This window comes from Gymnogyps californianus, chromosome 4, assembly GCF_018139145.2.
Source record: "Gymnogyps californianus isolate 813 chromosome 4, ASM1813914v2, whole genome shotgun sequence".
Taxonomy (NCBI): Eukaryota; Metazoa; Chordata; class Aves; order Accipitriformes; family Cathartidae; genus Gymnogyps; species Gymnogyps californianus.
This window is the reverse complement of record NC_059474.1, coordinates 57314046-57330446: the sequence shown is the minus strand read 5'-3', so window position 1 is coordinate 57330446 and position 16401 is coordinate 57314046. Positions and strand designations below refer to the sequence as shown.

General features: G+C 50.1%; 1 protein-coding gene across 1 annotated transcript; it reads left to right on the top strand.

The window, feature by feature from the left end:
- Positions 1–14308: 14308 nt before the first annotated feature.
- On the top strand, positions 14309–15522 carry CXXC4 (CXXC finger protein 4). The gene is given in 2 exon segments (XM_050896624.1): positions 14309–15173; positions 15176–15522. Coding segments are annotated over 2 exon segments (1212 nt in total).
- Positions 15523–16401: the final 879 nt, after the last annotated feature.

The following is a 16401-nucleotide window of genomic DNA, read 5'->3' as shown; positions in this document are numbered from 1 at the left end:
GGATTGTGAAACTTACTGAAGAGCGGGTGTACGGGCTGGGCTAGATTGATTGCAATAATTATACGTTACTATTAACATATTTATTCATCTTGGTGGCAAGATTTACTTTGAGGGAGATGTTAACAGGCGTTCGATGGAGGCAGAAAGTAAGACTTGCATACTGGAGATTCCTGGAGACAGGTAATACGGTCAGTCTTACTTACAACTGGTGCAGACTCTTCACAGTGACAGAGAGAGTGATCTTATGCGTCTGCTAGACAGAAGGAGGACCAGTGAATCAAATGATGTCCACCTTTCCCTCCCATGGCAATACTAATTTTCTCTCCTTCCGTAAGGATCTCTAATCCATCCCAGCTGCGTCTGCCTTTTAAATCCTTCTTCAAAATCCACTTTTTACTGCAATGCTTGAAGAAAACACCTTGCCAAAGGTACCTAGCTTGATTGGTAATTGAGGAGAGATGGTTTTATTTATAGTTAAAGAGATCGTACATAAACCAGACCTAGTAATAACTAAAACGACATTGATTCACAACTACCCCGTTGTGTATAGTTGCTGTGAACATATGACTGTACTACTTTTACTGATATCTTCTCCAGTCTTCCCCTTTTCATTGCTTCCCACCCTTGCTAATTGTATTGCTTCTTAAATTAAGTCTGCTGTAAATCTGATCAGTATTTGAGTTTTGAGTCTTCTCTGGATCAGTCTTGGATTGTGCTTTGGAAACCTGTCGTTTCCCTGCACTCTCTGTCTTACAGCATCTGATGCATTGGCCTCCTCATTGCGAATGGATCATTTGGGCACTATGGGTTGAACTCATCTCACCTGACTTTACCTTTTAACTTATAGATCTGAGTCAAGGGAGACAGATAAGAATCGTTAAGATGCCATTCAGACCTATCTGTGACCTGTACTCTAAAGCGGATTATGTTATTGACAGCTCAAGTTTGGTCTTCCCCAGGACCACTGCGCAAGCAAACGGCCATTGTACATATGTAAATGTACATATGTGTATGCATGTATTCATTTTGAAGTCTACCCTGGGAAGCAAAAATCATTTGGAAACTTCCAGTGTTTTGTTAGGAAAAATGAATGGGTTTGTTGAGTCGGATCAAATGCAGAGGAAGGTCAGGTGAACTGACAGTGCTGAAGTGGTTGCTGTGGGGTGCAGTGGCCAAGGAAGAATATCAGCCAAAGTGAACAGTGAACTCAATTCTGGAGGCTTAGCATGGGTGTATTTAAGCATGGGGTGCATATATTATCTGTAGACTCATATATCACACTGGAACGAGCAAGATGCAGACAGATATTTGAAATACAGATTTGATAACAACAGAAATTAAAGATGAGTAACCCTAAAATCCCTAAATGTAAAAGGATATTTGTCATGGCTGCAGCAGGAAGTGAACCACAGGAATGCAGATAGAATTATACACAGTGATGAATTTCATATGGTAGGAAAATGTGGGAGCTTAGTACTCCCGTCAGTGTGTGAAAACATACGTTCCTTAAAGGTCTGTTTCTTTTACATACTCTACAGGTATGCTATGACTCCATTGTTTTACAGTCACAGCATGGCACGAACGGGAAGCTCGAGTGTTCCTGTTTCATTGAACTTTCTCTTTTGTCCACAGTCTGCAGAAGATTTGGCAGTGGTGGGTTTTAGCAGCTGAGATTCTCCAGACAGGAGAAGGAATGATGCGGGGAGCAACAAAAAGCTAATTCTGAGGCTGACTTTAACAAAGAGAAAGGCTAAAAAGCTCCAGTCATTAAAGTAAAAATATTTAGAAGCATTCCCAAAGGAAACATTTAATTTCTGATTCAGAACAAGACTAATGTACCATTTAACCTACAAGTTTACATGAGACTTAAATGATACTCAGTAGGAACTCTCTCCAAAGAGATACAAAGCTCTAAAACTTGCAGCGTGAATTGAATGGTACATGAAGACATTCATATTTTTGAGGCAAACATATTAGTGGTGTTCTTGGTACCCTGCTTTTAAAGATGTAAAATCAATACCTATTTTAGGCGACTATTTATTCACTCATACTAGTGCTTTTACAATAACACAGACATTTAAAGAATCATAAGATAACACCTGCAATTTGTCTAGAAGTACTAAAAGAAAATAACGTATTGTTAAACAAAATGATCAGTGTCTGAGGTCTTTGACAACTGTAAAAACAACACCCTTTCACAGGCAGCACTATTAAATAATTTTTAATTTGCAGTAATAGTGGGGTTCAGGTTCTCTAACGATCCTGTGAAAACATCCACAAAAATATTGAGAGAACATTTATTTTGTGGCAATCCTAATCCTAGGTGACATACAGGGTTCTCAAGGCTTTTTTTGTTGACAAAGACAACAATAATACTTCCTCATAAATAGCTGTATAATGACTACAATCTGCAAAATCCAAAGTCATTAAAAAAATCTACATTCAGAGAACACAGCCCTTGCGCTTTCTGAAAGACAGTTTCCTTATTATGACTTTTTCCATTTTGATTGAGCCAGATGCCAACAAATTTCTTTTGGGGTCTATTCTTTAAAAACTGAGAGCAAATTATTAGCAGAAGCCAGCAGCAAAATAACAACAGAGTGCAGTTTGCTATAACAAACTTGAGAAATAATTACTAGACCCCTTATGCATCTTTACTTTCTCCATGTTTTTGCTACTGAAGAGCAGGATCATCATTTCCATGCAGATGCCAGGGCACAGCTCTGTACTCGTAACAGGACTTGGTTCAGCACAGCTGTGATGGGGAGCGTGGATTCACACCGTCTTAAAATGCCAACCGGCAATCCCTGGGACTGCAGAAGACTGGCACAGCCTCTGGATTAATCTCGAATAGCATCATTTTGCCCTCAGGACATCAAATACTGCTGACCTCTCGTAAGTCTGACCCATGTCTTGTGATCAGGGCCAAGAAATAAACATCAGTCTCGAATTAGCATTCTTCAGTGTCACAACCCCATTAGAACTGGCATAAACAAAAGCAAGAAGCAATACTTTCCCCTTCCCACCTCCCGGCTTCCTCCTAGGATGGCTGTGGCCATAAAACAAAGATCATTAACGAGGACTTTTGTATTAATGATTGAGTGTACGTTACAGTAATCAGATAATGGCTATATCAGCTTTCATTAGAAGTCTCAAGAAACCCATCTTTGCTATGCATGATAAACTAATTTCTTCTAAATACTTTGACAGCATTGTTGATTAAAGCCTTAATGTTCACTTTATCTATAAGGGCAATTGTTTTTTGGTCAGTTTATTGCTTTGCGTAACAGCAAACCTGAATATTAAATGGACTTGAGAGGTGTTAAGGAAAACTCTGCATACCAAGTGATCTCTACCCTAAAGCATTTTTATAGCTTTTTTTTTTTATATATATACTTACATATAGTCCAGGTATAAAAAAAATAACCCCGTTACTTGAGCTCAATTATCAGCTAAAATGTCTTGGGCCATTATGTACCAAGAGTAATAAAATAATAACATTAATTAACAATGGGCATTTCTGTCATCCTGCTTAGGATAACACTTTGCAACTTGGAATCAAGCGGATCCAGTGGAGCAGGGATAACAGACAGAATTTCAAGACCGAAGGTGTATTAGTCCTTGTTCAATTGCTTGATAATATCTCCTGGTCTGCCTATAGCATGTTTTAACAAGATCTCTGTACTCAGGGCCTTGTTTCTTCTGTTCTGCAGATGCAGTGTAAAGCAGGTGTGCGTCTGCTCAAGGGGGCTAAAGTTACACCCAGGAAGGGTTGAAGCAGTAACTGAAACGTAACTGTCATTCAGAGCACGTAGTAAGGTGTGCAGGGAATCGGCTGGCACGCCAGCGAGTGAGTGAGAGGTGAGAGGGCTTTCTCTGGGGGCTCATCTAGGCAGCGCAGCACCGGCTGCCGTAATAACAACTCTCTTGCTGGCAGGAGAGAGCAGCTTAAAATGTTTGTGTGACTGCACATTTGGACGGGACTGCACACGCGTGAGAAAGGATAGCTATCTTGTTGAAACAAGAAAGTTTGCTCATGTCCCTTGTGGCGCCTTCTGTGTTTTGTTCTGCCCTGATTTTCCTGTTAAATCCTCACAATACAGTTTATCCGTATTTCTTCCACTGCTCTTAACAGCTTTTTTGTTGTTTGCTTTTCAATGTGCTCATTCTTGTCCTTCCCAAGTCCGGTAGCTCACATCTTGGCACCATTCTTGGGATGTAATATATTCTTCTGACCACCCATTGGCATCTGGGGTATCATTTCCCTTTCCCAGCATCCTCTTTCTTGAACGTCTGGGGCCACAGCTGTAAGTAGGTGAATATTGAAAAGCATTCAGGGGACTGGGGTGACAGTCATAAACTGATGGAAACTGGTATTCTCTAAACCTCAGCAGTTACCTTTTCTGTGAGATGATGCCTGCTGCTGAATGTCCTGCCTTACAAAGGAGGTGCTTAGTTGCAGTCATCTAGATGACGGACACTGTGCTGTCAGCATCCAGCTACTTGTAGCATCTTTTAAACCACCTGATGTGTGGAGCAGCCAGCTGGCCTCTGCACCCCTATTCGTCTGTGGATACCTCTGAAATCAGAGAAAGAAGCAGGTTCTGGGGACATCGACAGAGGATCAACAGTACTTCTCTGGGATCATCCGTCAGCCCTACACTGTGCAGCATGTGGAGTCCCATTTTTATGCCTTCTGACAGTAAAGCCGAGCGCTGATTAATATGACCTCAGGGGACAGTAAGGCAAATGACCATCCACTGCCTGCTGGTGCTTATTGCAAGTCAGAATGATGGCCTGTAGAAGGATACGAGTGCTTCTGGCACTGAGCCCGTCTTTGAGTCATGATTGATTGTCATTCTTCCCAATGAAGCCTTAACCATAAATAATAGTATTGTGTGAAATCAAGTATTTGAAAAACGTAAGCTTATTCCAGAGGAGCCTGAATCTTTAGCAGTGAAAATGTGACAACAGATGAGGGGAGCAAAGCATCTACAAAACTGGATAGTAAAATATACATGTGCCTTTTGTCAGAGTGTGAGAACTGAGATGATAACAGAATCTCTGGCTATTTCAATGAGAAGGTGACCAAAGCTATGCAACGTCACAACTACAGAGAAAATACCTTTCTCTAGAGAAAAATCTGACTCAAATTCCCTTCCTATGGAAATCACCTGAAGCAGATACTATTTTTTCTTTTGTTGTTTTATGAGGTAGTAAAAAAGTTGGGTTTACTTACTATTTTGGTTTCAGATGCTCTTCCAGTCCAACAGAGCCTGGAATGGCTTGATGTAGCTATCCTGGACATCCCAGGGCCAAAGTCAGGGCTCAGTCAATAGTGGCATGAGCTTGATTTTTCATTGGTATAAGGTGCCAGAGGTGCTTTTGCTTGACAAAACTCTGCTTTCTAATGAAATCCTTACTCTCCCTGATTCATTAAATGTGAAAATGGAACTTCCTCATCAAAAACTTAAGCACAGAGGTAAAGCAAAATCTGTCACTGCCAAGACAAGTACCAAAACCCAGAAAGCGGCCAAGCCAAGGGGGAAGGAACCTCCAGAATCTTTGCAAAGGTCACAAACTGAAGTGCTCAAAAGCTAGGCGATGCCTGAGTTGAGTTTATCCATGCAACCCTTACTTTACCAGCTTGATACATACACCTGATCAGGCTCTTAATTGTCTGATCGCATACTAGTCTTCCCGCAGGATTGTTTCCTCATTTAGTCCATTGTCCCTTTTCAGCATCAGTCTTTTCTTCATTCACAAAGTTGCCCCAACTCCACATATCCATATTCCAAAATTTCTACAGGTTCTCTCTGTGGTACCTGTGTACTTCTCAAACATTAATGAGTCTGTCTCCACACTCTGGAGGTGGGATCATCCTTGTTTTGATAACTTGATAAAAGAGACCACTAAATTTGAATGCTCTGTGGCAGATGCTTACCTTTTGCTATTGTCAGATCACTTAGCATTTCCAGTGCAGGGAATGCATTTACAAAGGGAATCTTTTTCAAAGATCAGCCAAAAAGAGACACTTCAGAGAATTTTTCCCTGCTGCACTTCTAACAGTTCTCTTATGTGTTAACTAAGATTTTTTTCTTACAGCTCAGAAATTTGTGCAATTTGGCCAAATGAGGTATGTTTGCGATGACCAAATTTCAAACTTTTGCTTCTAAGTGCAAAGGCATTAGAGCTCCTTAGAAAAGTAGTTCTTAAATAGTTTTTATTTTAGCACAGAAAATGTTTGTTAAGAATGAAGTCTGGAAATCAGCTGAACTGTTTTAGAGACCGCATACCTCTCAAACAGGGAACTTTTACTCCAAAGAGGTGAAACTTGACAAATCAAGAAGTATCTGAAAATAGGGCCTGAAAGAAAAAAAACCAACTGTCAGGCATCCGAAATGAGCAGCAGTGATACTAACCTTTCTTACTGTTTTTTCTGGGACACGCAAGCCCCGAAAGAACAAATACACTTTCTGAGTAGCTGCCCCAGAGGAGCGTTTGCGCGATGCCATTTGACAGAAACAGAATACAACCCCCTTAGCACCGAGGAGCCCTAAAGCTGATTAGGTGAACAAGCCCATGCTTGCTGCCTACTGGCCAGGGAGTGCTTATTCTAAACCCCCTTGTTAGCTGCTGGCATGACATTTCTGGCATGTCATTTCATACAGCATTCACAGGGTAAAAGCCACTCCAGCCCCCCTCCAATAAAAGGCAGTTTTTTAAGAACCAGAAAGAAATGAAACTGTGGCACTGACGTGGGCCATCATTCACGGAGGAGAGACGTCTGGAGATACTGAGGTGGTCTAAACAGACCCAGATGTTTTTAGTAGCCGGCTCTGTGGACCCGGGTTTCAGAGCTCTCGGTCTGTGTCCCGTGAGGATCCCAGCATCAAGGGTATGAGGATCGCTATGGGTTTTGTTTGTCCTGGGCACTGCTGTTTCTCAGCTGGCAGCATCCCATCGAACGCAGCGCTGCGACGTTGACTTGCATCAGCGACGGATCGAGCCCTCTGGGAGTCAGCGTAATTGGAGATCAGCAACCTGGACTCCTGCCTAGGAAGCAGCAGGAAAGCGGCTGTGCTTAAAGCAGAATCAAACCAGATTCAAAGTAATGGGAATATTTAAGCTGTGGCAACTTTAAAAAAAAAATATCTCTGCTACATTATTTTAGTAAATATTTGTAGGTGTCTGTAATAGGGGGGTAATCACTGCCTTTCCTTTCAAACAAAACCAAGGAGAGCAGTTTTCAGTAAAACTGAATGATAAGCAAGGCATTCTAATGGATGGTTTTAACCTTATTTTTGCTGGCAGATTATGCGTTACAGCAGTTCTCAAGTGTCTTTTCTTGCAGCACACAAAAACTAGTTTGTGCCTGGTCTTTTCCTTTATGGATGCGAGGACTCCACAGTAGCTGGCAAGCAGCGAGGCGTACCTCTTTGACAGGGAGCTGGGATGGGCTGCATGCGTGGAAAGCAGCGGGGGTAGGCATGAGGGAGGTGTTGAGGAGGTGCCTGGCCACAGCCATGAGAAGGAGGAATTGTACACATGTGCTGGCAGAGAGGTGGGCACCTACAGAGGAAGGACGGAGGGTGCTTAGCACTGCTGGAAGTCACAGAGATGAACCGCAGCTCAGAGGGGCTGGGTTTGGTATCATGGCAGTGCAAACAGACAGCTTTTAGGTGAGATTGGAGCCCAGGTCCCAGAGAGTCCATGGAATAATTTGTAGCTCAAAGGATGTTAAAGAGTTATGAAGGATTCCAGGCAACAGGTTGCAGGTGTGCTGTTGTGGTTGAGGACGGTGTACAAGACATTTCCGTGCGTTTCCACATGTTTCTTGCACCAATGAAATAAAAAAGAAATTCGTTTGGGAACTTTGGGAAAGCTCGTGCATCTCTTCTGCAATTTACCCCCTGTCCTGGAAGGGGAGGACCATACATTCGGAGCACCCACAAGACTGGTGCTAGAAGAAAGGCTGCGCCAGAAATGTGTCTCTTCTTGAGGGTGGTAAACAGCTGAGCCACCATTTTCATTAAGGGGTGAGGCACAGAGCTGGGGGTGGGTAAAGGAACATGGTCCTGAATGAAAACCTACCAGTTCCAGTGCAAGGCAGGAGATCTCCCAATGAGAAAGCGAGGGGAGCAGAGGCAGGTGCTTTTCCAGTCCCCATCTGCAGTCTTTCCATAGTGGAGGCTCATGCCCCAAGGGTAGCCTGCTCAGGATGCGTGCCGGGAGCACCCAGGGGAGAGCCAGAGTCACAGCACGTGCGGTCAGGGACATTTTAGAGCTCCTGGCCCCAGTGGAAGGGAACCCAAACACAGCAGCCGGAGGAGAGTCCAGCCCTGACGGTGGATCCATGGGCTTTAGGAGCCCTAGGAAAACAGCACACAAAAGGAAAGAGTAATAATATTAGAAAAAAAGACCCAGCTAGCAGTCTGTAATGAAGTGCTGCGTTCCCCAAGGGCTTGCTTCACCTCCTTTTTCTAATTCTGGCACAATGCTTATAATACTGATGGATCAGAGTAGGTTTAGAGCGGCCAGTTTGCAGATACACACTAGAGCCAGTCACAGAATGAACAAGAACAGAAAGTGAATTTCAGTTTGTTTCTTTTTTTTGCAACTTTCTTTCAGAACAACCTTAATATTTACAAAGGCAGGGCAGCTCCCATGTTCACAAATGTTGCAACATACTGCTCTCGCTGCATTCCTGCTAAAAATGAACTAGGAATGGTTTCTGGACAAAAACCAGAGCCTGTGATTTTTAACTTTCCGTCCCTTCCATCAAGGCATGGATTATGGTGAAAAGGACAATCTGGAATTGCTTTCTTAAGACTCGTCATGAGAAAGTTGTAGCTGGAAGGTTGGCTACCTCACCGATAAACACCTGTACATTTTCCACTCTTCCAGTCCTCCTTGGCTCCCAGGCTCAGGGCAGACTGCAGGATAAAACAGAATCGTATCTGAAAACAAAAAAACCTCTACTGAGCAAAAGGTTTCAGAGAAAACCCATCTGGATTCCACACTTCTTCCCCAACACCAGAAAAGTGTACAAGTTTTCCAGGCTGGAGCAGAAAGGTTATATATAGCACTGCAATTTAATTCACAGGACAATTAAAAAATACATGAAACAGTCTTCCTTATGCATGAGAAAAGATTATCAGAGTTTTCCCCTTTTCCTCTTTTAGGTTATTAAAAATGTAACTCCTTCAAGAGTAATAAATTAAGTCGGAAAGGATTGCTTAAGTGAGACCTGGGTTGTGATTAAAGGAAGTTTGGAGTTCAGGAGAAGTCTGTGTTTGAAAAACATCCTCAGTGTTCGGAGTATCACATACGGCTTTTGACAACTAATTTGGGAGAAAAGTGGTAGGGAATGAACCTCAACAGGAAAAGCGCTTGTTTTTTGTCACTTTGTGACATCATTACTGAAACATCGTTTCCCCTCGTTTGTATTTTTCCCCCTAAGTTCGTATTAAAATGTATCAAAACAGAAAAGACTTTGAAAAAGGCAGCAGAACTGTCATAAGGGATGACGCTAGCTAGTCGGGAGGTTACGCTTTATTATGTAAATACATGTTTGGGGGTATTTTAAAATGCATATCGTGTGGTTAGAGGCAGATTATTAGTTTGATAAACTGTACTGGTTCCAAATAAAGCGTACCAATCCATAACGTAAATGTCAGTAGTGTGACTTCTTGGACATCTGCGAGCTACCCGATCGACCGTAACTGTCCCTCTTCTGTACCAATCGGCCTCACTTGTTGGAGTATTAACCACGAGGCTGCTGGTCCTTGCCAAATCCCGCTGCCGAAATCCACTCCTTCTTACGGCTCCTGGGGAAAAGTTCCTGCGGCACTTTCCCGCGGGTAATTCCCTAGCGTTGAGCACCCCGAGCTTGAATTCATATTGGAGCGGAAGGAAATAAAACTTCGGTCTGTGAATAAAGCCTTCATTTACTTACATATAAAGCCAATGAAATGGTATGACTTTCCCTTCTTTTTCTGTAATTTACAAATGGCTAAAATGATTTCCCTGGCAGACACATCCATTTCTTAACTGCTTAGTGCCTGCGCTGGCTGCACCAGGCTGCAGCAACGTCTCTGTAAATGCCAGCGCTCGCTCGGGAGGTACCAAGAGAAGCTGGGTGAAGAACTTGCGATGCATAATTTATTCAGTGAATATAGGCCCTTTTTTGTGCTTGCAAGAACTCCGGGGAAGGCAGGTGGGTTTGGTTGGGTTTTCTTACACTTAGTTGTTGAAATTCTTTAAGGAACTGCTGCGCGTTTGCATGCAGTATCTGTGTGTCAGTGGCTTGTTGAGAGAAGCGTTTTGAATGTTGGCAGTTCAGGTGCGGGGTGCGTGTGGCCTGCACGGACAGGTGCCACACACCTCCTGGTCTCTGGCACAAACGTCCTCGCAGGCAAACGGCAGATGTTCGGAAAGCGCTTCCAGTGACTGCCGAGGCACTTGCGTAACATCCACGGTTCAGCTGGCTCCGTTTCGCCTGAATATGCCTGAAATCTGCAGCACCTCACACGCCTGCAAAAATAATAGTGGGGGGGGGGGGAGTGGTAGTCATTAGGGATACGCAAACACGCTTGAAAAATTAAACGTTGCGTGGCCGTGCGCTAACTTGCGCACTGACCTCCTGCTCCAGCCTGCCGCCGGGTCACGCCGCTGCCGGGCTGGGCGAGGCGGGGGGACCCCCGCTCGCCCCCGCAAACTTCCCGGGGCACAAACTTTCCCGGCAGTTCCCCGCCCGCCAGCGGGGAGGGTGAAAGAGCGAAGCGGGCGGCGCGGCGCGGCACGGCGGGGCGCGCCCTCCCCTCCCCTCCCCTCTGCGGCGCGGCGCGGCCCCGCCTCCGCCGGCAGCCCCGCACCGGGCGGCCGCCGGCCGCAGCGCCCCGCCGCGCCGGGCAGGGCAGAGCCGCGCCGCGGGAAGGGGGGCGGCGGCGGCGGTGGCGGCGGCGGGGGCGGCCCCCCGCGCAGCGCCGCGCTGCGCCCCGCCGCGGCCCGTGCGCGCCTCTCGGCGGCGGCGGAGCCGCCAGCGCTCGGCGGCGGCTGTCCGCATCCCTGCGTCCTCCCCGCGCGCTCCCTCACCTCGGCGGCGATCGCCCCGCCGCCGCCGCCGCCTCCCGCCCGCCCCCGCCCTCCCCTCCCCCGCACCGCCACACACGCGCGCACACACACACACACGCGCACACACACACACACACACACACACGCGCGCACGCACGCACTCCCGGCGCTGTGTGCGAGGGCGGGCGCCGGGAGACGGGCGGCGAGCAGCGCGCCGGCAGAGGAGACCACCGCGCACACGCACGCACGCACACACACACACACACACTCTCTCTCTCTCTCCCTCTGTGCCTGCTCCTTCCTCGCCCCCCGCCGCCTCCCCTGCTCCCCCCCCCTCCTCCTCCTCCTCCTCCTCCTCCTCCTCCTTTCTCTGCAACGAGCGAGAGAGGGAGAGGGGGGAAAAAAGCCACTTACAGGTATTTGTTTAGTGGATCGGCGGCTTCATTTTTCCCCCCCGCCCCCCACCCTCCCCACCGCCCTTCGCAGTTTGTTTACAAGTATCAAAGTTGTAATTGAGGAGCTGCCAAGGCACATCTGGATATTTTTTTTCTTCTTCTTCTTCTTCTTCTTTGTGTTAGGGACTGATGTGCAACTAATTAAAGGCAGACAGCCTGGTAGCGTCTGCACGCTCAAGCCCCCCCAAATAAAGAGCCTGGTAAGTGACTGGTTTGCTTTTTTCCTCCCTCTCCTTTCCCCCCTTATCCGTCGTGGTTTTGTTTTTTTGGTTTTTTGGGTTTTTTTTTTAGGGGGGTGGATTTTCTTTTTTTTTAATCTTGTGTTTTTGTCGGGGGCTTTTTTTTTTTTTTTTTTTGTTCTTGTCCTCTGGGATCCTAAAAGTATATTAATGTAGACGTGGGCAATAAAAGGAGCCGCTATATTAATTTATTAATTAATCTGCACCCGCCCCTCCTCCTGAATGTTAAATATGACCTTTGATCTCTCTGTCTTTGGCAGAGCAGACATGCAATATTGAACATGTACGGTCACATTTAGCTTAAGCAGGGACAGAATCGCGAAGCCCGGCTGGCAATTTCTGTTTATTTATTTCATTCGCGGAAATGAGGGCGATAGTTAAGGGGAGGGGGAAGAAATCAATAACTGCGTCTCGGGTACCCTTTTCATGCTCCGGAGATGCATCGATTAAACAATAATGACCCGGTTGGTGGGCACCATCATTTTCTCGCTCCTGGTGGCGATAAGCCCCGGGAGGGGGCTGCGGGCAGAGAAAAGGTAGCCAGCGAGGGAAGCTTTTGTGGAGAGAAGCCACTTTAACGCTGGGGGGAATAGGGCAAGAAAATGCGTATGTTACTTGACTTCTGGCATAAAAGGCTGAACGCTAACGTTTTATTCCTTACCAGATGCGTGGCTTTCCTACACATGGCTGGCAAAACTAGTTTTATTGAGTAGTTGTTATCGAGGACATGCGGCTAGGTTTTCCTTTCTGGAAACGGGAGAGGGTGTTTTGGTTTTTTGGGTTTTTGTTTTTTTTTTTTCCCCTATATGCAAATCCTTCGCATCCCTCCACAAGACGACGCTTAGCCTAGAGCTTTCCGGGGCAGCCTTTGTATTGCCACCAGACCTCTGAAGGCAGCGAGAGTCTGGGTTTTTCCCTGACGTGGAAACACAGAGGTGGCTCCTGCGGACTCGGGGTCTTTTTTTTCCGATGGAAAGACGCCCGCCAGTCCCTAATGCAGCCGAGGGTGAGGTTTCTTCTGTAGACTTACGCTCCCTTCATCTGGATTTGTTTACATAAAGCCCGCTTTTTAGTGCACGACGTCGGGAGGAGACGAAGTTTTTGCACTCGGTAGGTTGGGCTGCAAACGGTTCATTAATCTAATTATGGTCCTAATTACCGTAATTGATAACCATTTTGAACTAAACATACCGGACTCTGGAAACTAGACGTAGCCCCGCGAGTGTCTCCCAAGTGAACGCTTCTGATCGATAGCCCTACATCAGAAAAGATGCTGGAAATATCTGAACTATTCAGGTAGAGCATCTGGAAAACAAAGAGGCAGTATTCATAAACTGAGGGCTTTTTAAGTTATGTTTATGTTTTGCTTTAGTTCGCGCAGTCTGCCATAATGTACCTTCCTCATTGCCATAAAGTAAAATACCCCCCTTCACCTCCCGGGGAGGGGGGGGGCGGTGGGAAATAAAACGAGCACCGCGTCCTTACCCCCTCCCCCCCCCCCAAACTTTCCTAACCCTGAAGCAGAAAGCCATCTTTCCCCGCCGAGGGCTAGTTCAGCAGGTACAGCGACGTGCCCTCCCGAGTGTTCCCGGGCTGTCTCTCCCACGAAGCCCCCCTGCCCCGCGGCGCCCGACGAGGGGCTGTCCCCGTGTCGGTGTGTGTCCCCCCCCCAGCCCTCCCTGCGCAGCCCCCGGCGGCGGTGGCGGGGAATCCTCCCGAGAGGTTGGGATAAATACTCCGTCTTTAGTACAGCTGCAGGCGCCGGGATCACAAGCTGTGAAATTGCCTGCCTTAAGTATTTTATTTTATTATTTTATTTTTTGTTTTAACCTAGCCCCGTTTTCCCCCGCGGCCCGCAGGCAGCCCCACCACCACCACCCCCCCCCCCGCGGCGGGGAGGGCCGGGGGGGGGCCGGTGCCGCCGCGACCAGCGCCCGGCGGAGCCAGCTGTGCCGGCAGGCAGCTAATGACCGCCGGGCGCAGAAGGACACCGTGGCAGCTGGCGGCTCCCTCCCCCCGCGCCTCCCTCTTTCTTTTTTTTTAGTATTCCTTTTATTATTTTTTTTTTCCCCTTTTTTCCCCTGCCTTTCCGTTTTCCCCGGTGGAGATGGTAGGTGGGCAGCTCCCGGTCCCCGTGCCGTGTGTGTGTGTGTGTCCCCCCGCCGCGGCGCCGCCGGCTTGTCCCGGGACCGGGCTTGCTCCGCCCGGGCCGCCCCCTCAAGCCCTCCGCCCGCGGGAACGGCGGCGTCTGCCCCCCACCCGTGTCGTGTCCGTCCCCCCGGGTGGCCGTTGGCGGCCGTTAGCGCCCCCCGCGCGCGCGCACCCCCTCGGAAATGACTTTCTGTGTTTCAGCTGCGGCAGCTCCCGTGAGGATGCAGGAGGAGCGGCTGCCCGGCCAGGCACCCACCGCGGGAATGCGCCCGGAGGAGGAGGATTAAGCGTACCCCCCACCCCCACCCCCCCGCCCCAGGCCCCGTCCCTCTCTCCCCGGCCCCCACCCCCCCGCCCCGTCCCTCCCCGCCGCCCCCCCCGGCCACCATGAACACCAACGTGTGCGTGGAGAGCGGCCCCAACCCCGAGGCGCCGGGGCTGCCCAAGGACAGCCACCTGCCCGAGGGGGCCCTCAACAGCCTTGTGGATTACAACTCGGAGATGGAGAGGTACCGCTCCTTCGCCACCTTCTACAAGACCAACGGCGGCGCCTTCCCCCAGGCGGCCAAGATCGCCCGCATCACCACCCCCATCTTCCCCAGCGCCGCCGCCGCCGCCGCCGCCCGCATCGGCATGTCCCCCTGGAACTGCGACACCGCCACGGCCGCCGCCGCCACCGCCATGCTCTGGGGCAGCGGCGGCGGCGGCGGCGGCGGCGGCGCGGCGGGCGGCGCGAGGAAGCCCTCCTCCGCTGCCGCCGCCGCCGCCGCCTCCGCCTCCGCGGCCGCCGCCGCCGCCTCCTCGCTGCACGCCGGCAGGGGCGGCATGCACCACCGGAGCGACTCGCAGCGGCTGGGCAAGCCCGGCTGCCCGCCGGCCGAGCAGCCCGCCCTGCCCATGGCGAACGGCAACTTCCTCTCCACCCTCTCCCCCGAGCACTGCCGGCCGCTGGCCGGCGAGTGCATGAACAAGCTCAAGTGCGGCGCCGCCGAAGCCGAGATCATGAACCTCCCCGAGCGCGTCGGCACCTTCTCGGCCATCCCGGCGCTGGGCGGCCTCTCCCTGCCCCCCGGGGTCATCGTCATGACGGCCCTGCACTCCCCCGCCGCGGCCTCGGCCGCCGTCACAGACAGCGCCTTCCAGATCGCCAACCTGGCGGACTGCCCGCAGAGCCACGCCTCGGCCTCGCCCGCCTCCGCCCTGGGCGCCGCCGCCGGCGCGGGGGGCGGCGGCGGCGGAGGCGGCGGAGGGGGGCCGGCGGCGGCGGCGGCGGCGGCGGCAGCGGGGCTGGGGCCGGGGCGGGCAACCCCGCCAAGAAGAAGCGGAAACGCTGCGGGGTGTGCGTGCCCTGCAAGCGGCTCATCAACTGTGGAGTCTGCAGCAGTTGCAGGAACCGCAAAACGGGACACCAGATCTGCAAATTTAGGAAATGTGAAGAGCTTAAGAAAAAACCGGGCACTTCGCTAGAGGTCAGAGGAGATGATTTCTTTTTCCCCAGCCTCCCGCCGTCCCTCCTCAACCCCCTGCCCCCCCCCCTCCAGTGCTTCTTGTCTAGCTTCAAGATGCAGCATCCCTTTTCCGAGGCCTCCTTCAGGCTCTGAGGGTGCCCCCCCGCCGCGGGCGCGCCCACCCCCACCACCGCCACCACCCCCCCACACCCCCCGCGGCGCTGCCCCGCCGCCCGCCCCTTCTCCGCCCCGCAGGGAAGAGAAACGCCGCCCCCCGCGGCGCCCCGCCGAGCTCGGCGCTGGCCGCGGCCGCCGGCCCCGCCGAGGAGGGACGGAGAGCCGCCCCCGCGGGCGCCCCCCGCCGCGGGCCGCAGCGCCCAGCCTTTCAGAGCCGGAGGCCGGCCGGGGGGCGCCGGCCCCCTCCCCGCCAGCTCGTGGCCGTTACGAGACGCTGCTCGCCTGGTTTACCTGCCGTGCTATTGCTATCAGACTGCTGGCTGTCTCTGGTTTCTTTTTCTTCCTTTTTTTTTCCCTCTCTTTTTTTTTTTTTTTTTGGATGGCGATCATGACGATTCGGGGCGGTTTGTAGGGACGGGGAGGTGGGAAAGGGAAAGTTTTAGCTGAACGCCTGGCTCCCGCCGTCGGAAGTTCAGGGGAAAGTAGTGGCCGAGTTCATCTCCAGGTTGGCTGGTAGCAGCTTGTCCGAGACAGACAACTGGCCGTAGAGCCCGGTAGTCGGTGAAACGTGCCCAAGTAATCTCTTTGGCAATATCTTTTACGAAATAACCCGCTCGTGGTGTATAAAACACGATGGAAAAATAGCACAGGTATGACTGAACTGATTTCTGACTGAACTGTACATACGGTTATTTTTACGACGTGTCCTCCGAACTGACAATGTATTGCATTTCCCAAAGCTGTAACGACAGGTTTTCAGGTTTGCTAGACGTACGAGAGACAGGCAGATCCCATGTCGCAGACATTTCGGTTAATGTATCGGGGACGACAGACAATGGGAACCAAAATACACAA